Source organism: Erythrolamprus reginae, chromosome Z (genome assembly GCF_031021105.1).
Source record: "Erythrolamprus reginae isolate rEryReg1 chromosome Z, rEryReg1.hap1, whole genome shotgun sequence".
NCBI lineage: Eukaryota > Metazoa > Chordata > Lepidosauria > Squamata > Dipsadidae > Erythrolamprus > Erythrolamprus reginae.
Window position 1 is genome coordinate 113,738,948 of NC_091963.1, and position 23,571 is coordinate 113,762,518.

General features: G+C 37.1%; 1 protein-coding gene and 1 pseudogene across 4 annotated transcripts in view; one reads left to right on the forward strand and one right to left on the reverse strand.

Moving 5' to 3' along the window:
- Window positions 1-23,571, reverse strand: part of TTLL6 (tubulin tyrosine ligase like 6) — a 51,938-nt gene that overhangs the window by 14,849 nt on the left and 13,518 nt on the right. For all 4 annotated transcript variants that reach the window (XM_070767486.1, XM_070767485.1, XM_070767488.1 and 1 more), the window contains 8 exons: window positions 23,369-23,487; window positions 23,128-23,258; window positions 22,097-22,253; window positions 20,698-20,841; window positions 18,635-18,720; window positions 13,093-13,318; window positions 11,199-11,380; window positions 9,414-9,602 (listed from right to left, as the gene is read on the reverse strand). In XM_070767486.1, coding sequence (XP_070623587.1) covers window positions 9,414-9,602; window positions 11,199-11,380; window positions 13,093-13,318; window positions 18,635-18,720; window positions 20,698-20,841; window positions 22,097-22,253; window positions 23,128-23,258; window positions 23,369-23,487 — 1,234 coding nt within the window. The remainder of the gene's footprint in view (window positions 1-9,413; window positions 9,603-11,198; window positions 11,381-13,092; window positions 13,319-18,634; window positions 18,721-20,697; window positions 20,842-22,096; window positions 22,254-23,127; window positions 23,259-23,368; window positions 23,488-23,571) is intronic.
- On the forward strand, window positions 22,509-22,859 carry LOC139152875 (large ribosomal subunit protein eL36-like; annotated as a pseudogene).

The following is a 23,571-nucleotide window of genomic DNA, read 5'->3' on the forward strand; positions in this document are numbered from 1 at the left end:
GTCACAAAGGTGTTGGATGAAGATGGTGCCGTGGATATTGCCTACCTGGACTTCAGCAAAGCCTTTGATACGGTTCCACATAAAGAGCTGATAGATAAATTAGTGAAGATTGGACTTAATACTGGGTAGTTCAGTGGATTTGCAGCTGTTTGAAGCATAGATATCAGAGGGTTGTTGTTAATGGTGAGTATTCTGAGCAGGGCCTAGTTACAAGCAGTGTGCCACAAGGGTCTGTTCTGGGTCCTATTCTTTTTAATATGTTTATGAATGACATAGGGGAAGGTTTGGTAGGGAAGGTTTGCCTATTTCCGATGACTCTAAAGTGTGCAATAGCACCTTTAGAGTCATTCCTGGAGGGGTCTGTAATATGGTAAATGATTTAGCTTTACTAGATAAGTGGTCAAAACAACTTATTCCTGGAGGGGTCTGTAATATGGTAAATGATTTAGCTTTACTAGATAAGTGGTCAAAACAATGGAAACTGCAGTTTAATGTTTCCAAATGTAAAATAATGCACTTGGGGAAAAGGAATCCTCAATCTGAGTATTGTATTGGCAGTTGTATGTTAGCAAAAACTTCAGAAGAGAAGGATTTAGGGATAATGATTTCTGACAGTCTCAAAATAGGTGAACAGTGTAATCATGTGGTAGGAAAAGCAAGTAGGATGCTTGGCTGCATAGCTAGAGGTATAACAAGCAGGAAGAGGGAGATTGTGATCCCCTTATATAGAGCGCTGGTGAGACCACATTTGGAATACTGTGTTCAGTTCTGGAGACCTCACCTACAAAAAGATATTGATAAAACTGAACGTCCAAAGCAATGTTCCCTCTAATTTTTTTTTCTGTGTGGGCGGAAAAGTATAATGTCTGAGTGGCACATTTTCATGCCTGGGCGTGGATCGGTTGGAAATGAATCTGGCTTCTACCCCCTCCCCCCATTGTCTTCGCTTGTGAGACGGTTGCAAAAGGGGGTCATGTGACCTCAGGAGACAGCAATGGTCATAAATATGAAAAGGCGGCCAAGTTTTGATCACACGATCGTGGGGCTGCTGCGAAGGTTGTGTGAAAAAGGGGCATAAGTCACTTTTTTCAGGGCCGTTGTGACTTTGTTGTGACGTTGTAAATGAACCATTGTAGGTCAAGGACAACCTGCCTTCCCCTCTATATGTTTTCTTTGGAGCTTCAAAATGGACTCATGATCTGCTTCTAAAAGAGTACACTGGTCAGACAGATAATCTTCCACGTCTGTTCTGACCACAATGGAGGCCCACATTTCTATTGCCTGAGTAAAATGGTTATTAAGTGAGTTCTGCCTTACTTTACCACCTTTCTTGCCACAGTCATTAAGTAAATCACTGCAGTTGCTTGTTAAAAGATCCCAAAAGATGTTCACAAAACCCTGGGACATTGCCACCATCATAACTATGGACCAGTTGTGAAGTGTCCAAAGTTTGATCCAATAACCCCTTTATTTTTCTAGCAAAGTCCTTCCTTTCTCTGTCCTTCCATTCATTTCATTCTTCCTCCTTCCTTCTTTGTTCCATTTCTACTACCTTCCTTGCTTGTTCCCTCCATTTCTCCTTCCTTCCTTCTTTGTTCCCTCCATTTCTCCTTCCTTACTTCCTTTTCTTTCTTCCTTGTTCCCTCCATTTCTTCTTCCTTCCTTCCTTCCCTCCTTCCTCTCCACTTCTCTCTTTCCCTCCCTCTCTTTCCTTTTTCTTTCTTTCTCTCCACTTCTCTCTCTCTCTTTTCCATCTCTCATTCTTTCCCTCCAGGTCTCCCTCATTTCTGTGTACCTCTCCCTCTCCCCCCCTTCTCTCTCATTTATTTCTCCTCCCTTTTTGCTCTCATTTCTCTCACTTTCATTTGTTTTTCTCTCTTTCCTCTCCCTCTCCCTTTTTCTTTCTATCCTTTCTCTCTCTCATTTGTTTCCCCCTTCTCCCTCTCTCATTCTCTCTCTCTCTCAATCTTTCTCTCATTTCTCTCTCCCTTCTCTCTCATTTCCCTCTATTTCCTCTATTTTTCTTTCTCTTTCTTTGGGTGCTTTTTACCATGATTTAAATTAAGAGTCTCTTTTGTTTCTTTTTTCTTTCATTCTCTGCCTCCATCATTTTCTCATTTCTCTCTTTTTCTTCCCTTTTTCCTCTCCTTTCTCTCTCACCCTCTCCATTTCATTTCTGTTTTTATCTTCCCTCTCCCTCTTTTTTACTTCTCTCCCCTTCTCTCTCTCATTTATTTGTTCTTCATCTCCCTCCATCATTTTCTTAGTTTTCTCTTTCTCCTTTTCTTTCTCTCACATTCCCTCCCCCTCTCTTTACCTCTTTACTTCGTGAAGCCAGCAGCAGCATGTAGAAGGGGGGGAAAAGCGCGGACTTCAGGCCGCAGATGGTGGGCGGGGGCTCCCAGTGCCTCTTCTTGCCAGGGACATGTGGGGGGCTGCGATTCTAGAGGTTGCAGCTCCCACATGGTCCTGGACAGAGGAGGCACAGGGAGCCCCTGCCCACCATCCCCAGCCTGAACGGATCGGAGCAATGTCCACGGTCCCCCCCCCCTTCTACATGCTCCTGCTTGCTGGGCAAGGTAAAGAGGTAAAGACAAGCGAACGGAGGATCGGCATGGGTGGGTGTGGCCCAAAGACCTGGAGAAGCAGGGTTTTCTCTCCGCCTGACAGCTTGGTTGCTGGTTGTAGCTGTCGGGTGGAGAGAAACGGCTCCTGGCTCCGCTGTGCGTCATTGGAAAATGCTGCGCGGCAGTTTGTTTTTGGGTGTGCGGCCATGCGGCCACATATTTAGAGGGAACAGTGGTCCAAAGACGGGCTACAAAAATGCATAAAACGTATCAGGAAAGATTTAATGAATTCAATCTGTATAGTGTGGAGGACAGAAGGGAAAGGGAGGACATGACCAAAACATTTAAATATGTTAAAGGGGGTTCCGGAGGGAAGTGTTTTTAATAGGAAAGTGAACACTAGAACAAGGGGACACAATCTGAAGTTAGTTGGGGGAAAGATCAAAAGCAACATGAGAAAATATTATTTTACTGAAAGAGTAGTAGATCCTTGGAACAAACTTCCAGCAGACGTGGTTGGTAAATCCACAGTAACTGGATTTAAATATGCCTGGGATAAACATATATCCATCCTAAGATAAAATACAGTAGTACCTCTAGATACGAGCTGCTCCACAGGCGGGTATTCCAAGTTACGAGCCACGACAGGAGCGAAATTTCTGTTCGACACCCGAGCTCAAATTCGGGATACGAGCCGAGCTTCCACTAGGTGGCGCAAGAATCCTTGCTTCTGGTTATCTCGGGGGGGGGGAAAACAAAGTCTAAAGGCATTCGTTCGAGATCCGAGTTGATCCGACATACGAGCTTGGTTCTGGAATGAATTAAACTTGTGTCTAGAGGTACTGCTGTATAGGAAATAGTATAAGGGCAGACTAGATGGACCATGAGGACTTTTTCTGCCATCAATCTTCTATGTTTCTATAAAAACTGGAAGGCAACTGAGACAGAATCAGTTTGCAGCTGTGATTTTTGTTTAGTAGCCCATGATATATATCTTACAGACATTGAGAGACCAGTTTGTCGTAGTGACGAATGTGCTGACTTAGGATGCCAAAAACTGTGAATTCTAATCCCACCTTAAGCCTGGAATAACTTGATCATCTTTTGTGACCTTCTGACAAGCAAAGTCAATGGGGAAGACACTTCATTCACTTAACACCATTTACTAGCATTTACTAGCATTGTTAGCATTTACAGTGTTCCCTCGATTTTTGCAGGGGAAGCATTCCGAGACCGCCCGCGAAAGTCAAATTTCCGCGAAGTAGAGATGCAGAAGTAAATACACTATTTTTGGCTATGAACAGTATCCCAAGCCTTCCCTTAACACTTTAAATCCCTAAATTACAATTTCCCATTCCCTTAGCAACCATTTAGATAATTACTCACCATATTTATTTATTAAAGCTTATTTTAAAAAATGTTTTTTAAAGGCAGACGAAAGTTTGGCAATGACATATGATGTCATCGGGTGGGAAAAACCGTGGTATGGGGGGGAAAACGCGAAGTATTTTTTAATTAATATTTTTGAAAAACCGTGGTATAGACGTTTCACGAAGTTCAAACCCGCGAAAATTGAGGAAACACTGTACTAAATGCAAGTGAATTCTTAGCAACTGTGACAAGAAAAGTTGTAAAATGGGGCAAATTCACTTAACAAATATTTCACTTAGCAGCATAAATTTTGGCCTCAGTTATGGTCGTACCTGGAGTACTACCTGGGAGGGGGAGAGAAATCTAATTTCAGTAATAAGTAAAGTTGCCATATTTTTTAGAGTATCAGATGCAACAGAGTATAAGACACACCTTAGTTTGGGGGGAGAAAAATAGGGGGGGGATATCTGCCTCCTTAGTCTGGTCAGCACATTATTATATCCCCTGCTTAGGGTTAAATTAAACCCTGTTTGGAGAGAGTAACAATGAAAAAGTCTGCAAGCCTGTAAGACCTGGGAAGATCATTAGCGCCTCATTATGGATGGGAAAAAACCCCTCAATTAAGGAAAAATTGAGAACTTGAGAACTAAAAGAGGCTGAAAATGTGGGTGTGTTTTATATTCTGTAGCTTTTTTAACCCCCTCAGTAATAATAATAAAGTAAAATATGCTTTAGATGATATAGTAGATATCATCACGTGTGTGTTGACTTTGTACATAACTTTCATTCTGGTCTAATACACAAAATAAGAGAAGAAGGAAAAAGCTACATTTAGAGTATAAGATGTATCCAAATTTTCAGCCTCTTTTAGGGAGGAAAAAGGTTCGTCTTATATGCTGAAAAATATGGCAAATGTTTCCCCTATCCAGCTCTAGGTGGCGGTGCTCATCTCTATTTCTTAACTGAAGGAGTCAATGCTGTTTGAAGATGCTTTTGTGGTCATGTAGACGGCATGAGTATGTTTTGCGGGCCCCAGGGAAAGAGCCTTCTCTGTGGTGGCCCCGACTCTCTGGAACCAGCTCCCCCCAGAGATTAGAACTGCCCCTACCCTCCTTGCCTTTCATAAACTCCTCAAAACCCACCTTTGTCGTCAGGCATGGGGGAACTGAGATATCTCCCCCGGGCCTATACAATTTATGTATGGTATGTATGTCTGCTTAATAATGGGTTTTTAAAAAATATTTTAAATTGTAAATTATTAGATTTGTTATGAACTGTTTTATTGTGTTGTGAGCCGCCCCGAGTCTACGGAGAGGGGTGGCATACAAATCTAAATAATAATAATAATAATAATAATAATAATAATAATAATAATAATAAGTATGTGCTTTGCTAAATGGAATTCTGTTATCTTCCCACCAGAATGGTACCACTTTATCTACCTCCCATTTGCATGCTTTTGAACTGCTAGATTGGCAGGAGCAAGAACAGGAGCTCCCCTTATCAGGCAACGCTCGGACCTGGACTGTCATGTTTCCAGCTAACATGCTCAGTATCTTTAACTGCACCCCCTCAATTATCAATAATAATAATAAAGTAAAATATGGTTTAGATCAGTGTTTCCCAACCTTGGCAACTTGAAGATATCTGGACTTCAACTCCCAGAATTCCCCAGCCAGCATTCGCTGGCTGGGGAGTTCTGGGAGTTGAAGTCCAAATACCTTCAAGTTGCCAAGGTTGGGAAACACTGGTTTAGATGATACAGTGGATATCATTATATGTTTGTTGACTTTGTACATAACTTTCATTCTGGTCTAGTACACCAAATAAGAGAAGAAGGAAGATAAGCAAATATAATTACCGTATTTTTCAGAGCATAAGACATGCCAGAGTATAAGATGTACCTTAGTTTTTTAGGAGAAAAATAAGGGGGGGAATCTACCTACTAGGTATTCATCTGGGTAGCATCCTTAGTCTGGTCAGCTTCAGCACATTATTTTATCCTCTGGTTAGGGCTTAAAAAAACCTTATTCAGAGAGAGTAACAATGAAAGAGCTTGCAAGCTGGTAAGAGCTGGGAACATTGTTAGCACCTGGTTAACGCTGAAAAGAAACATATTTGGAACAAGTAGAGCTATGAAAAAAGCCTGCAAAAACTTAGGACTGGAAAAACATTCCTCACAGAGAGTAACAATGAAAGAGCTTGCAAGGTAAGAGATGGGAAGATCGTTAGCACCTAGTTAGGGCTGAAAACAACACTTCAAAAAAAGGCTACATTCACCAAATTTTCAGTTTCTAATGAAAAAGGTGTGTCTTATACTCCAAAAAATACGGCATATTAGTTAAACATGTTCCTTTCCTTTTTTCAATTCATTACTGTCAACTGCCCAATAGGCATCCCTGGGGGAGATAGTCAGCTGAGTTGGACTCACCCTTCCCTCCTATCTGGTCCATAGCTACCAATAGTCTTGTCAATATTTCAGTACCTGCTATGAAATTTCATTTACATATGTTTAAATTGCTTTCCCCTCCCCCCCCCCATCCAATCGTGTCATTCTTGGAGACTGTATGGACAAGTCCCTCTAGTTGTCTTGATAAGGTTTTTCAGAAGTCATTATCTCTTCCTTAGGGCTGAGAAAAAATGATTGGGCCAAACTCACCTAAGCCTTGGTCATGGCTAAACTAGGCTCAGAACTCACACTCTCCCAGTTTCTAGCCTGATGCCTTAACCACTAAACCAAACTGCCTTTCTGTATGACCTTTTATGGCTGTTACCCTAAAAAGCAGGATACAAATAATTTTATTGACGTATTTAAAGGGATAGTGAAGAATTTAATGAGGGCAGTCAACTGTAATGGAATGGAATGAAAGCAATGCTGGTTTGAAGTTTAGAGGTGTTTGTAGACTCCGAGGAGATTTCTCCATTCATTAGCCCATTTTCTCTCTTCTACACTACCCAGCATGAGAGTGTGTCTTAAGAGGAGGAAGATTTCTTCACAGGCTGATTGCTAAGAAAGAAAGAAGTAATAAAGAAAGAGAAAACAGATTTTCTAAATCTGGCATTAGAAGCAACCTCAAAAGCTAACCTGATGTGCCTAGACAGCAAACTACCAGGAAGCTATATATACTACGCAAGTGCGCATGCATACACAGAAAACAACATACACAGAATTACTTCAACTCCAAGAGGTACTCATGCTAGAAATTCTTTGCAGAGTTGATTTGTTTTCTCCCCTCCTTGACAAAGTTGTGTAGGAGAAGACAGAACCGAGGCAGACCAAAAACAATTCTAATATTGCTTTTTACAAAATACTAGACAACATGGTTTAGAAACTTTAGATTCTTCTTAAAATCTCAACAATGGGTTAATGCAATTATATAAAAGCTCTTACAATTTTTTTTCAGGAGCAAACTTTGCAGAGATTGGGGTGGAGAATGGGGAAGGAGATGGAAATGTGGGATTTGAGGATTAGACTGTATTCTGGAAATTTGATTTGTGCTAAAGGCTAGAATGTTTCCTGCTGTCTCTGACTTCAGCAGTTACTCAATTTATTATTAATTAGAAGATTTTCAAATTTATTGCAGATTAAACAGAGACCAATGCAAAAAATCTGTTAAGTCTATTTGATAAATGAATACTATCAATTTGGTTTCTTTTTTCCATTCCTCTTCTCTTATTCTCCAACGCAAAGTAATGGCAGATATAGGTGTAAATATTTTATCACAACTATATTCTGTGTATCTGATGCAGGTGAAGTGTTTTATTTCTTTATGTAGATTTAGTAGATTCCTGAATGATTCCAGGAAGCTTACGTGGTTAAAAGAGAAACAATTTCAAAGAAAAACATCTGCATCTATACAAAAACCGACCTTATATTTAAAAAAAAACCACACCAATCCACCAGATCCTCCACAAACAATGTAATCCAAGGCCTGGGAGACAAGCCACATATTCAAAAACGTATGAAGAATGTATAAAGTGGGAGTTGTGTGGATCTATTGAAGGACGTTTCAGAGAGCAGACTATGGTCCCGTGAGATGTCATTGTTTAACTAGCATATCTTATTGCATGGAGGAAGAAACCACTGGTGACTGAGGATCTTTCAAATAATTTTGCCCCAGGACCAGCAACTTGAACTGCACCTGGAAGCCAACTGGTATCCAATATAGCGGGTGGAAAATGGTGACTTAAGAGAGCAAGCAAATATATTGTTTAAACAATATGAACCTTCTTGAGAGTTGGTCCTAATCTATGGTAATCTCTGCCTTACAGCACCAAGTTAACTTCCATAGTGTTTTGCTGTTTGGTTAAGATTTTCTGTTTAGAAATACGCATTCCAAAACCAGTGCAGACATTATTTGAATAAATTATCTGCTGTACTTGCCAGCTTTAAATAAATAAGGAAAGGGTAACTGGAAATTTGATTTTAAAAGTTGCAAACAAACTAAGGGTCCACATGAATTTGAAATGGATTGTCAAATTAACTATAATAATACTTCTTGTGAGAAAATGTTTTTGTTTTTAATTATCTTTTTAAAAAAAATCTTGACAGAATGGTATTTTGAACATTGGCTACTAGAGGGAACCAGAAGGAGCTAAATACTAATATTACAGGAGAAGAATACTTAAATTTGATTTACTAATACAGAAGGGAACAAGATATTTTGACATTGGAAAGTTAAGGGATATTTATGAGCAATGGATCTAGAGCTAAATTTTAAGTGTATCTGCCTCTTCATAGACACTGTATTTAAGATATTTTATGAAAAAGAAAAAGGTTTTATCAGACAAGACTGAGACCTAAAATAGGTGTAAAAATTAAAATTAAAATGATTTTTGAATTAAAAATGACAGGCTACAAAAGTGATATGGAGCATAAGACTGGGCTAAACACTCCAAGGAATATTCAAAGTACAAATCAAAACTGTAAGTTGGATATTTTTCTATATTGAATTTACAAATAAGATGTTAAAATTTGAAGAATTTTGTTAGAAGGAAAAAGAAAGAAATAATAAAAACAAATCAAGCACAAAGTCATTATCTGAAGGAAGTAAAAATCAAGATTATCCAATGTAAAAGAAAAGAACATAAAGTTGATTTATATGATCAAAGTAAAAATAGGTATGTTATTATCTCTGATAATACTTAACAGAGTTTTGGGGATCAGAATTCAACAAGAAGATTTTAAAGGTTAGTTTATAGATAAGAGACGTGGTACTATAAAAATCATTTGTTGTATATTAAGAGAAAGTTATTATTACTTATGTTTGTTATGATGAGGAAAGAAGTCATTTCATTATATATTTCTTTCTTTACAATACAGTATTCTTATTTTTCTTTTTATTTCAAATTTTCATACTAGTTTTTCTTTTCTGAACTTTCTATTTTTCTTCTTTTTTTTAGTTTGCATTAGTTTCTATTTTTTTAATTGTAATTTTTAATAAAACTACCCAAAAAAGAAATGTTCTTTCTTACCTTGCATACTCTTCACGAGCTCTAGAAGCAACGGTTTCCTGGAAAAGTGAACTATTCTGTTGGAAAAACTTATCATATCTGTCAGATTCGGAATCGGGATATATTCGGCGAAAACCTCCTGTGTTGTTTTCTTCATAGATCTCTGCTTGCTGAAGCCACACAGCCTGGCAATTCTTGAATTCCTCAGCTCTGACAAAACCACCCCCAAAAAAAGAAAGAAAGAAAAAAACTCTGTTCAAACTTCAGAATGGGAGTTTTTTACATTTCAATTTTCTGCTGTCTAAGATTCAGTTTGCTCTATGCATGCTGGACTAAAACTTTTTCACTTAGCTTTTAAGCATATAAATATGCAAAATATCTTCTTCAGCTCTTTTTGCCTTTGTTTACTAGACAAAAATTTGTAGGGCCGCAAAGGTGGATAGTTAATCTCACCCTTTCCACCTTTTCCCTTCTGTGGGGAAAACAAAGGCCGATCTTAACAAGTTCCTCCACAAGACACAAAAGGTAGCATGGATGAAAGGAATATTAAATACTGCATGTTTCCATTTTTCTTTTTAAGCTTAATGGAGACCATTAAGAAAAATAATATTTTTTATTTTAAGGGTATGGCTTTATTTTATTATCATAAGGGTATGGCTAGCTGACGAGAGCTAAATAGCTTGAAACAGATCTATACTATTCTCCCTTCATTTTCATTATCAGCAAAAATGCTACACACACCCACACGCACATACACACTCATTTGTTCTGTCCTTTTTTATCTGATTGTTTTCTGGTTTTTTCCCCATCTGTCTCTCTTCTTTTTCTTTCTTTTTTCATATATTAAAATAATATATAAATAAAAGGTGTTCCAGTATGTACAGTTTTATACAAACTAGTTTTGGGCTACTTTGAATCCTGCAGAATTTTGCAATGGTTAGAGAAGTAGTGAGTTTCCTCCGGTTTTGCTCACTGTTATGTATAAGGTGGAGTATTCCACTTCTCAAGTGCACCTGAGCACAGAGTAGCGAACTAAGTGAAAGCATGCGTAAAGAAACGTGGGTCCAGGACAAAACTTAATTTAATTTTAATTTGATTCAGTATGATTAACAATTATTTTGCGCATGTTTTATCATGTTCTCCTGCCACATTAAAAGCTCAGTTAGGTGGGATGTTTTCTAGGAGATCAAAGGGTCACTATGAAGCTGCAGCTATAGAGCTGCACTTCTACTTTTAGGGGTAAATACAAAAATTCCTTAAATTCCTCAAAACAAAAAACAATAGGTACAAAAAAAAAGACCAATGTTTGTAAATAAAAAATTTAAATGGCTAAATAAAGGATACATTTCTGCCTACCTATTCATATTCCAATTCAGTAGAATTTTGCTTGAATTTTAATTGCTAATATTTTTAGTTGCAATATGTAATTTATTTTTAAACACATTTGTACATTTTATAACCTCATCTAAAATTGAAACACTGCAACACACCTGAATAAATTTCTTCCTATATTTATCTTTTAAACAAACTAAAATAGCTTGCTTTAAATTCCCTTCCATCTTATCTAATGCTACAACAATCATCTATATACCGTATACAAAATATAATTTTATTTTTTATTTTAAAACATAATTAAATATATTGACAGGGGCTACAGTTTAATTGAAAAGTGCATGTCAACACAGCAATTTCAAATTCTTAAAGTCACAGTGATGGCAATGCATACTAAAAATTTAAAGATATTTTGCAAGTGGATTATAAATGTTCATTGCTATTGTCTCAGAAAGCGGATTATAAATTTCAGACCTGGCTTCGCGATTACGACCCTGCTTGAGAAGCCTTTCTTTTCCTCTCCGTTTCTCTGCTTCCAGGATTTTGCGCTTATCACATGCTCCTAGGTTGATCAATACCAGAGTGTCATATAATAGCTGGTCTTTTACTTCTTTATCCAGCCATGAATCCGTACTGAAGCTTGGAGAATGATTCACCTACAACCAGAGAAATTGAATGTATTTGTAGCTGTTGCAGTTTTGCAATAAAAAAAAGGACCGATGTTTTGGGGAGAATAGAGGAGAAAGAAGAGCTTTTACTGTTGATGATAGTAACTGGGTTGTGATCATAGTTCCCTCTAAGCTGAGCAGTGAGCAATCGCTCACTTAAAAATCATCATCAACGCAGAGTTTTCCAAACCTGCCCAGAAGCCGAGAGGGAAATTTTATTATTATTTCTGTGCCGCCCAGTCCCGAAGGGACTGCCGCTCAGACACTATACTTTTCCGCCCACCCCCCAAAAAATTAGAGGGAACACTGGTTGTGATACCTTCCAAGTGTTTGCAATTATCATCTATGATGATCAGATTGCATATCTGGGCACACGCAAGTTCAAATATTAATAAATATTTTCTCCAAGCATTGAGTTTATACCCTTTATTGTCCTTGTACATCATGTATACAATGAAATTGGTTTAGCTTCTACTGGTATAATCATCTTTCTCTGTCTTCCAAAAAATTTATGGAGAGATGTAGGACCTTTCTCTGTGGCCTTTGCTCATTATGAGGAAAATTAAGTCAACACTGGAGAATTTTGAACTGGAAATGTCAACAGCCTTTGCTGGGACTTTCATGAACCAGTAGATTCTTTTTAGAATTAAATTTTTACATTAGTATAGGATAATACAATTTTAATATAAAAACCTGGAAGCAGACCCTAAATAAAATATTTATATGAGTGGAAAGGCTATTAGATAATAGTAATTTATTTACATTTGAATTCATGGTGTAAAATGTTTGGTATTGATCTCAGTCTTGGCACTGTGTTATTTACTATAAATATTAGCAATACAATTATATGAATTTGCATGTGTAATATATAGTATTATTTTCTTGCCTTTATTTCTTTCTAATACTGAAATAAATAAATACTACCAATTCCTATTATGAAAGATTATAAAGCTTATAAAGCACAAAAATATGTATTACAGTAATGTATTGATAAGCAATAGATTTCAAACTAAAGAGAACTATTTCAGTGAAAAAAGTTTAACCAGTCTCAGAAAATCCCACTGACAGATCCGGACAACCAAGAGGACAGCGTATATGTTAAGCAATAATTTTCTTCCCAAATTTTCAGGTATAGTATACAGCATTAAAAATAATTATCATCTTCAAGCATAGCATGAAATGTGGCTGGTTACATTAGGGGTGTGGGGAGGTAGTTAGCTAGACAAAATGTTGCTCTAATTCTTCTAGTAGAATTTTTTGTAAGATCAATTGAGTCTTCCCAACTGGTAATTCCCAAAGGCTTGTTTAATTTTAAAGCAACATTCTCAATTGTCTAATGCCCTCTGCTGGTAATCCATGTGATTGGAAGTACTGCCACAAGGTACCCATTGTTGAAGCAGAGAGATAGAAAAGGAATTTTAGAGTAGAATTTGAGAAAAACATGGGAGAGTAGAAGTTGTCTTAATTCTAAATGAAAGAAAGAATCTGAATCCAAAAATCCTTCCAGTGGATAATTCTTAGAGCTACAAATTAGAAAATACAGCAGAGTTCAGAATAAGAAGTATTAAGTAGAAATGGGGTGGGGGGGGTAGTGAGTTGCAAATATTTTTTGAATTCCACAAATAAGGAAGGCAATTGTCTAATAAAAACTTTCTGTGGAAGCAGACAAATATCTATTTATTTCAAAAGAAGGTACATACTTCAAGCAACCATGGTTTGAGTTTTCGATCCAGCAAGATATCAAATCCCAGGATCTCAAAACAAGCACTCCACATGGTGTGGTTGGGAAAGCAAGTAAGGTAATTATGCTTGAGGACAGGATGAGCCGATATCAATGTTTTAATAACAACATCTTCAATATCCTTCCATATTTCCTCTGTATCATAACCATTTTGCTCCATGTACCTATTAAATGTAGACAGCTTCCTTTAAAAAAAGGGGGGGAGGAATAAGAAAACAATACAATAAGATGTATGTGTAATAATAAACAAGAAAAAAAATATTGTTATAAATGAACAAGCTGCAAAAATCAATTATCCTGCAACCTAGCAGGTGTAAGTATTAAGCTCTGATACCAAAAACAACTTATGTATAAAGCATAAAGCTTTATTTTGTCATAGATATATATGTTGTTCTTCCTTTTTTAAATATAAATTTCTATGCATAAATAAGTATGTAATTTTATGTATTTTGTAATGTTGTATTGTTATTTTGTTTATCCTTTGTTTTAATGTAAATAACTAATAAAGTATTTAAAAAAACAAATACAATTGACTTTTCTCTTTCACGTTTTAATTAGACTCAAGTTAAATCTATCTTCTTAATGCATATGCAAACCTTTTTATTTCAAATGCATGAATCCATATTATAACAATAAGCAATCCATAGTGTAGCTCTTACAATATAAATTAACACTTAGAAATTACTTGATTCACATACTGTGTTATCCATGGATTCCTGAATAACCCACAATCGGCTGAATCCATTACCTCAGAGCAATGTGTAACTTCAGAACTAGTCTGGCATATGAAACAATCCCACAGCTGAAATTACCAACTAGATGGATGAGATGGGAGTATACAATCGTAGATCAGACGAGACCTTGGACATCTTCTAATCCAATCCCCTACTTAGCGCAGGAATCCTTAAACCATTTCAAATAAATACAATACCTGTAAAATCTTTGCAACACAACTTCTCTATGAGGCAAGCTGCTCCATTGTTTAATAACTCTTGTAGTCTCTTTGGAAAGTTCTCTTTGAGTTTGAATTTCTCTCTGTAAAGCTTCTACCCATTGTTCTTGCCCAACCCTAAAGTACTACAGAGAATAAATCCAGATCAGTTTTATTGTGATAGTAGGGGTAGTGATAGTAGGGGCCAGTTCACTCAGGGATGCACTGTGCAGGAATTGCATGCCAGAAGTGTCCATGTTTAGTACTTTTGCATGTGCAGGAGCTAAGAACAAGATGGCGCCAGCAAGAGAACCAGCTCGGGGGCATGGCAGGCCTGGGTCACTGCTGATTCCAGCAACCCAGGCCGCCAAGTTACTGATGGCTCTATAGACCCGGTCTGAACCAGTAGGAACCCACTTCTGTGTGATGGAATGATGTGAAAGCATTGGAAGATGCTATCCTCTTTCAAATTGGCAAGTTTGGGAACTGCTAAATAGATTGTTACAGATACAGCAAAATATCTTAAATAAATGGGGATATTAGGTGGCTTTTGCCCACTGTGAAATCAGAGACCTACTGTATCACACAATGTAAACTTCTCCTCTTTGCACAGCCCAATATACTCCCGAGGATGCTATGACCATGCAACCGATGTTCTAGGCAAGCATACCAAAATTAGGATTTTATATGTTTTAAGTATTATGTTTTTATGTTTGTATTTATACCTATGCGTAAAACCTTAAAATGATAAATAAATAATAAATGAAGGAGATGGCTATGGTTAAATTTATCAGATGCCGTTCTGAAGCTTTCGTACACTAACAAGAGCTTACAAAACATTTGTCAGACCAATCCTAGAATACAGCTCGCCTGTATGGAACCCACATTGCATATCTGACATCAACACAATTGAGAGAGTCCAGAAATATTTCACAAGAAGAGTCCTTCATTCCTGTTCTCACAACAAAATACCTTACTCCACCAGACTTGAAATTCTTGGTTTAGACAACTTACAACTCCGTCGTCTCCATTCCTACTTAATTATAGTTCATAAAATCATATACCAAAATGTCCTACCTGTTAACGACTACTTCACCTTCAACCGCAACAACACACGAGCACGAAATCGACTCAAACTAAATGTCAACCGCTCCAAACTTGACTGCAAAAAATACGACTTCAGCAACAGAGTAATCAATGCCTGGAATGCACTACCTGATTCTGTGGTTTCTACTCCTAATCCCAAAACTCTTAGACTATCTACAATTGATCTCTCCCCCTTTCTAAGAGGTCTGTGAGGGGCGTGCATAAGCGCACCACTGTGCCTACCATCCCTGTCCTATTGTCTTCTTTTGTTACTTTTTATCATTACTTATCTAATGTTTAATATGTACAAATTATCACCCTATAATTGTTTGACAAATAAATAAATAAAATAAATAAAAAAAACATGAGCATTCCCACAGCAGTCTAATCTCTTTGCAAAACAGCAGTAAGATTGTCTGGCATGAACTATTTTATAATAAACCCATACTGGCTTCCAGTAATCATCCTTTTCTTTCTAAGTACAGTACTTGCAAACCTACTGCTTCATTATCTTTTCTATGATTTTTCCAGGTATTAAGGTCAAGCTGATTGGTCTGTTATCTGGGTCCCCCCCCCCTTAAAAAAATATAGGAGCAACATTAGTTCTTTACCCTGGGGAAGAGCCTTCTCTGTGGGGGCCCCGACCCTCTGGAACCAGCTCCCCCCTGAGATTAGGATTGCCCCCACCCTCCCTGCCTTTCGTAAACTCCTTAAGACCCACCTTTGCCGTCAGGCATGGGGGAACTAAAACACCTCCCCCTTGCCCATTTGTTTTGTTGATTGATTGACTGTGTGCCTGTTTTTTATATATACTGTTTTTTATGAGATTATTAATTTAAATTGGAACTGGATGGGTGGGCATTGGATTTGGTATTGTGTACTGTACTGTTTTTTATTATTGTTGTGAGCCGCCCCGAGTTTGAGGAGAGGGGCGGCATATAAATCCAATAAACCTAAACCTAAACCTAAACCTTATGGCATTTCCCCATGCTCCAAAAATTCTAACAGATTATAGCAAGTCAGATGTCTGGGGAAGAAATGGCAGACTGAAGATGGCTTTGCAAAAAGTGGAGTCAACAACTGTTTGCCAAGAAAGCTGATGAAGTAGGTTTGTTTCTTAGATCCTCTCTGGAGAGCGGATGTCAAATTGCCTACTCTGAATTCCATATGGTGCTCCTTATGAAGAAACTGAAAAGCAGCAATCTCCAGAAGCTGAAGAACTAAGATTTGAGGAGATTTGCTATTCTTGCTCAAGATACAGCTGGAGCCTTAAGGATACTCAATAGACACTTCTTTTGCTAATCACTTTTGGAAATTAGCTATTAACTGTTTCAAAGAACTTTGAAAAACCTCAAAATGACAAAACTGAAAACAATGATGCCTTCAATGCTTAATATAAGAAAATGAAATTGTACCACTATATATTTAAGTATTCAAAATAAACAGCAAAAAGAAAGGTATTGGTTACTGAAAACTTTAAATGGATTAAAGAGCTCAGAAAATGTTGGAATATTTTATTTAGAATATTAAGATTTTGAAATTATCTTAAAAGGTAAATGCATTTTCATGGAAAACAAAGACTGTTTTGATATTAGAGGCATATTAAGATAAGTGAATTATAGTGATGTTCAGATATATTTTTGAGGATAGTCATCTTGAATCAATGTTCTGTTCTGTTCTCAGAAAAAGCTGTTTACAGAAAAGAAAACTAAAAAATTATCCGAAATGACTGTTTTGGAAAACAATATGAACAAAAATTTGTTTCTGGGTTTGCTGACATCTGGACTGCTAAGGGATTTTATATTGAATTCGCTTATAGTTAAGAGCTAAAATATGCTCTGGTGAGTCTAATGTTACTATTTTAGGGCTCTGTTTGGACTTTTGCTGACACCTAGATTGCAAAAGATGTTCCTTATTGGGCTTGCCAATGCTTAATAAAAATAGAGCCATGGGATGAAGAATTTTATATCTATTAATTAAAAGGTGGTAAAGAGATAATGAAACTGGTTATATATGATAAATGTACAAAGTTGTTTTTTTTATATTCTCTATTTTTCTTTTTAGTTTTTATTATTTTTTACTATTGTAGTTAATTTTAACAAATTATTGTTTAAAAAGTTTATAATGTATAAATTCCCTTCTATCAATTTCCATAGTATGCTTAAGAAGGTCCCCATTTTGTGACATTCTCCAACAACTGGGCCATTTCTGGGACTTTTCTCTCATTCTTCATATACCTAAATAACCCTGTTGTTATTGTTGGCATTCATTGAAAATCTCCCCTAATTCTGAATGCTGACCTGCCTCATTCTGTTCTTACAGATTTATTTTGATTTCTAATATTCTGCTTTTGATATTTGATATTAGAAATGTGTCCTTTTTTCTTTCATTTATCAGAAAGTTTTTCACATAGTCACAATGGTCTCATTTCGCATTTTAATTTGTTTAATATTATTGTTTTGGCCTTTCACAAGCTTCCTGTTTTTCCTTTTAGGATTTTTATCCATGGAATTCTTCCTAATTTTCCCTTAGCTTATTGATGTCAGCTCTTTAGAAATATAGAACATGCTAGGATCATACGGTTACTCTCTTTCACAAATTGTACAATTGCAGGAAACATTTTCTTAATGTATAAAATCCAGCATAGTTGATCCACTAATATGCTTCTCCACTAGTACATGATGTTCCAGTGTTAATCCAAGAGGCATTGCTTTAAAAATACATTACATATCTCTGATCTATTCTACTCTGATCTACTTCACTGTTAACATTCCCCTTTTTCCTAAGTCAGGATCTTCTAATCTCTGGTCTGATTATTAATCTGAGTGGGAATCAAATAATTTCTTGAATATTTTGGCACAAGAAATATCTGTTCTTTTTTGTTTATTAATCTGGCACACTGCAGATTCTAGCTTTGGACAGCAGCGCTGCACTGCAGAAGCAAGCACTGCACTGCTTGTATTTGACCCATTTACTGGAAAATCATGAGAATGCTATGGAAAACTATGCAAAGGAAGCCAAGTTTTTGCCGCAGTGGATAGAACACTGCAGAAAAATAGGAGCCAGCAAACTAAAATGTTGCAAGCGATCAACTGAAAATCCAAGAATTATAGTAATGACCTCAATCAAGGAGAGAGAAAAATGGTGATGGCAGTAATGAGATCAAACTGACCATTCTGTATAAGATTTTAAAAGAAAAATAATAAAACAAGGGACAACAACCCAGCAGTTCCATTTCAATAAATTCATTTGTGCTTCCTTTAGGGGGGGATAAATCTATGCTCCCTTCGCCTCCTCCAGCCGCCCGCTGTTTCTCATCTGAGCTTTTTAAATGATTTACATCACCTAATGACAGAAAATGAGCCACGTGCCAGCTGAATTTGGAGGACTGTTTCTTAAAACAGTTCGGAAATGGCTGTAAAGATTCATGAGAGCAAACCTCCAGCATCCCCCAGCTATGATTATATTGGAAAACATTCTGTACCTCTTACTACCAGAATCTTCATCTCGTACAAAATTAGCGCTGTGCTTGTTAATTGAATAATTAGTCAGGTGCATGCAGACATTGTCCTGTAAATAATTAAACAACAAGCAGGTTATTAGGCTAGAGATACTTTATTCCCACTTACGTTCTAGTCTCAGAATTGGAGGGGCAGAGAATGGTGTGTGAAACACCCATATTTTGTGGGAAGCTTAAACTGTCTGGCCTTTACATCTCCTTTCCTTTCAGATGTACAATAATATTTATCTTACATAGCTTCCCTTAATTTATTTGGTAATGGAATTTCAATAACATTAAAAATGTTTTTAAAAATGTTTTGTAGTACGAGGCAAAAAGCTGAAACTTCTGTGTTCTAAATTCCATGATAAAAATAAATTATTTAAGAAAGTCCCATAATCATAGATATGAAAGGAACCCATATCTATCTAGGCACTTTTGTGAAGAAATATATATATATTAAAGAAAAATATACTGGTTTAAAGGCTGATTAATATTCCTTGGTCTGCACTAAAGTGAATAAAGAAAGATAAAATACTTTATGAATGCATGATTTTCCAAATATTGGTGAATCACAGCTTTTAGCAACCTGGCCAATAATAAAGGACTTTGAGAGGCATAGTACAGGAACATCTGATTTATACATTCTGAAGCTTATCTTGGTTATGGGATGTTAGTCTGTATCTCATAAAAACAACATTTGGAATCTTACAGGGTTAAAAGTGTTTGGAAGCAGTGATTTGAAGTGGAGAAATGCAGGCAAGAAAGGGGTAAGTGCTTTCTCTCTTGCATTGCTTCTCTTTTCCAAATTGAATCTAAGAAGTGTTTGTATTTAACAAAAATCAATTCTGAGGCAGAGATAGTTATCTAGGTTCAAAAGCAGAAAATGTAAACTAAATTATAGGTCTTTACTAAACAATGGCTGTGCTAATTCAATACTGGCACCAGCGTGGCATGTGACCATGGCTTTGCAGACTTCTAGCTATTCAGTTGCTGTTGAAAAGAAAGACAACAAAAACGCAGTCCCCAACAACGGGAATTTCTAACTTGTTCCTTCCTCCTAAAGCTTCCCCTGTACTCATGAGACAGCTTGACAGCAATATTCCCATTTTTTATTTATTGCTTTGAAGGGGGGCTTTGCTGTGCTCTTAAAAGGTTGGCTAATTAACATAATCACAATTACCTTGATCATAAAAAGAAGTATTTCCAGGTAAAAGCGAGTTTGGAGGGAGGGAACCACCAAATAGTAGATGCTTTAAATGTGTCTCCACTGGACAATAAAGAAAGTATTTGCCCTTCCAGATGGGGAAGGTGAGAACAGATGAAGGACCACAGAATCAGAAGCCTTTGCAAAACAATAGCAAACAAAATGGTGGGCATGGCCCCTGTCCCTTTTTAACATGCATTAATGCACTACACACATATTGCAAGGGACAATTTCATTGATCCCATCGCACCTGACAATTTTAAAAAAGGAGACACTCATGTTTGTATACTCCTTTACATAGTAGTGTGTGTGTGTGTGATAGTTTGCACCCTGTTTTAGTGTGTGAAATCAGCAGATTTAATCTTCATTCAAATTAGAGAAAGGTCTCAGTCATATTTAACATATGTATGTTTTTTATATACTGTATTGGGGTTTGTTGATTTTTAGACTTTTTAAATGTATTATTGTTATTTTAGATTCTAACTATTAGATTTGTCATTGTATATTGTTTTTATCATTGCTGTGAGCCGCCCCGAGTCTATGGAGAGGGGCGGCATACAAATCTAATTAATAATAATAATAATAATAATAATAATAATAATAATAATAATAATAATAATAATAATAAAAAATAAGGGGACCGTTGCTAACACTTGTCAATCTACTAGTGTGAGAAATATATCAGTATAGTTCAATAGTAAAGATTCTTCTGTTCTAGTGACATTTAAATATTAATTTTGGGGAAATGTTGAGACATAACTCTCCCCAAAAGTGGTAGGCCTGAAATTGAAGTCCATTGTGTGGATTACTTATGTCAACAGAATTCAATCTTTCGACTCACCAAATTACTTTGTGATGGGTCTGAATACATAGATGTTGCAAAACGTGCAAGTCCCTCCTCATAAACAAATACTCGTAGTGGATCACATGATGTCACCAACACATAAATCCGAAGATCAAACTTGAAACCATCAATAATAAATGGCTTGGGAAAAGAAAATTAATTTTTAAGTAAAATATCTACAAATAGAGTTTCATCTAGAAAATCCACATACTGGCAATATACATAATTGTGAGTTTTTGCTAACTGCTTATAGTCTATAGTGCCCCCAGAGACTGTTTTAATGTTTAGTTAAAACAGAAAGTTGTCCCCCCTTGCTCCAGTGAACTTGCCATAGTTGATCTGCCTTTGTTAGAATGAAATTTCCTAACAGCATTGTTTCATTAAAGTCCATATCCTGTATCCAAAGACAATTAAATTTTTGTAAGCCGCCACGAATCCTCGGAGAAGGGTGGCATATAAGTCAAATAAATAGATAAATAGATAGATAGATGGTAGAAAGATAGATAGATAGACAGAGAGACAGACAGATACATAGATACATAGATACATAGATGCATAGATAGATAAATCTGCCCTATGGATAACAGCAACAGATATTTGAATTTCACATTTATGACCTCTCCAAGTATTCACTCCTCCAGGTCAAATATTCATTGCCATAGCACAGTCTACACCAGTGATGGCGAACATATGGCACCTGTGGCACAGGTGGCATGGGGAGCCATATCTGCTGGCATATGAGCCATTACCCTAGCTCAGTCCCAGCGCGTATGTGGGAGCCCACCATCTGATTTTTTTTGGCTCACACAGAGGCTCTGGGAGGGTATTTTCTGCCTCCAGGGGGAACAGGGGAGAGCGTTTTTGCCCTCCCCAAACTACAAGAAAGCCCCTAGAGCAGTGTTTCCCAACCTTGGCAGCTTGAAGATATTTGGACTTCAACTCCCAGAATTCCCCAGCCAGCAAATGCTGGCTGGAGAATTTTGGGAGTTGAAGTCCAGATATCTTCAAGCTGCTAAGGTTGGGAAACACTACTCTAGAGGGAGAAAAATGAGCCTGCCAGGCCCAGCAGAAGTCAGGAAACAGGGTAATGGGGGCACATGGGGGGCAATGAATATGGGTGTGGGCACGAGCACATGTGCGATCTTCACCAACCTTTCCCATAATTTCTGGATGCTTTCTCACAAACAGTTCTTCTCATTTCCAGACGCTTCTTTAAAATGCACTCACATTTTAATCCATGTAATTCTCTCTTACAGAGAAGATTTACTGATCATCAATGAAACAATTATTTTATTTCTCAATAATGGGCAGCTTTTGAATATCTGCCAGTTTTAGTTAAAATGGCTAGAGAGACTCACAGCAATACAGAGGATCTGCTTCAATACAAGATGATCACCTTTGAGATATAGAGTTGGCAGATCATATCCTCCCCAGGTTTGATATCTCTTACAGTTTTTGTGATGAAGATGCCTTTGCCTTGACAACCAGAGTCTGGTTTACATATGTAGGTTTTATGTTTTTTTGTTCTCCCAAAGGCCTGCAATTCACCGTAGCTGAGACCAATGAAAAATAAATAAATAAAGGAAAAAACATGTTATTTAAAAAATATACAGCAGCCCAATTACACTCCAAACTGCAAACCCTAAAACTGTCAGACATCTTGATAGGAAATTATGGGAACTGAGCTTCATGGGGAGAAGCTGCAGAGGTGAATGTTTTGGTGTTGGGTATTCCGATCACAAAACTTTTAAAATCGCCATCCATCCGCCCGCTCAAAGCAGCCAAACTTCTTCATTTTCTGGAAAACCATGGCAATCTGATTTCCAGTGGCCATTGGCCTGAATAAAGGCCACAAAGTGACCAGGAATGTGTCAAAGTCATGACATTGTCAATGCCGTGGGCAGCTTACCAAACACACCAAATTTGTACGGGACATGATCCGAGAAGTGTGCGGTTTTGCGCCATATGAGAGATGAGCCATGGAGTTGCTCAAAGTGTCCAAAGACAAGAGAGCTCTGAAGTTCATAAAGAAAAAGGTAGGGACTTGCATTCATGCCAAGAGGAAGTGTGAAGAACTCAGAAATGTCCTGGCTGCAATGAGGAAAGCAGCAGCCAAGAAGGACTGAATTCCGCATCCTGGTTCCTCATAAAGCTTATTTTGGGTGGGGGAGGAAATTATGGGAACTGAAATCCAATATGGGATAATATGCTGCTTCTCAAAGTCAGACTTATGGGCAGGGAAGAGACAGAATTTTCAGTAATAATTAGGACTCCTAGAAGAGTGGTTTGAATTTTAAGAAAGACTTCTATACTTTTTAAAATAAAACTAGGTCAAATTTATTTGCTGGTGTTCATCTTCTAAACTTTTATGATGAAAAAGAGAAACTAAATTTTTTAAAATGTGAGATGAGTTTCATAAGGACTCACTCAGCAGGAAGACACCAAGTCTTGGGAAAGAAGTTGAATTCCTTGGGAAAAAGCTTTAACATTCTGCTCATATTCCTGGCTAGAAGGTCCTTCCTACATATTTCTGTCATTCCAGGAAAATGATTTATTTTCTAAAAGAGGGATCAAAGGTAAATATTCAGTACAACCCAAACCTTCATATCTTTTTTCACAAATAAAAACATAGATTCTTTAGCTCCATCTCAAGACATTTATTAAATACCTGATAACTTTTCATGTCTATTACCCGATCCAGAGAGACAGAATAATCTGTCCAATACAAGGTCCAGTCCTCCATGTCGGTTGCTTCCCGAAGCCCACACATTTTGGAAGCCCGGCGTACTGTGTGATAGGAAGAGAGACAGAATCACATCAGTTTCATAAAGAAATATTAGGGAGAGGAAATGAAAGAACATGTTTGTTTGT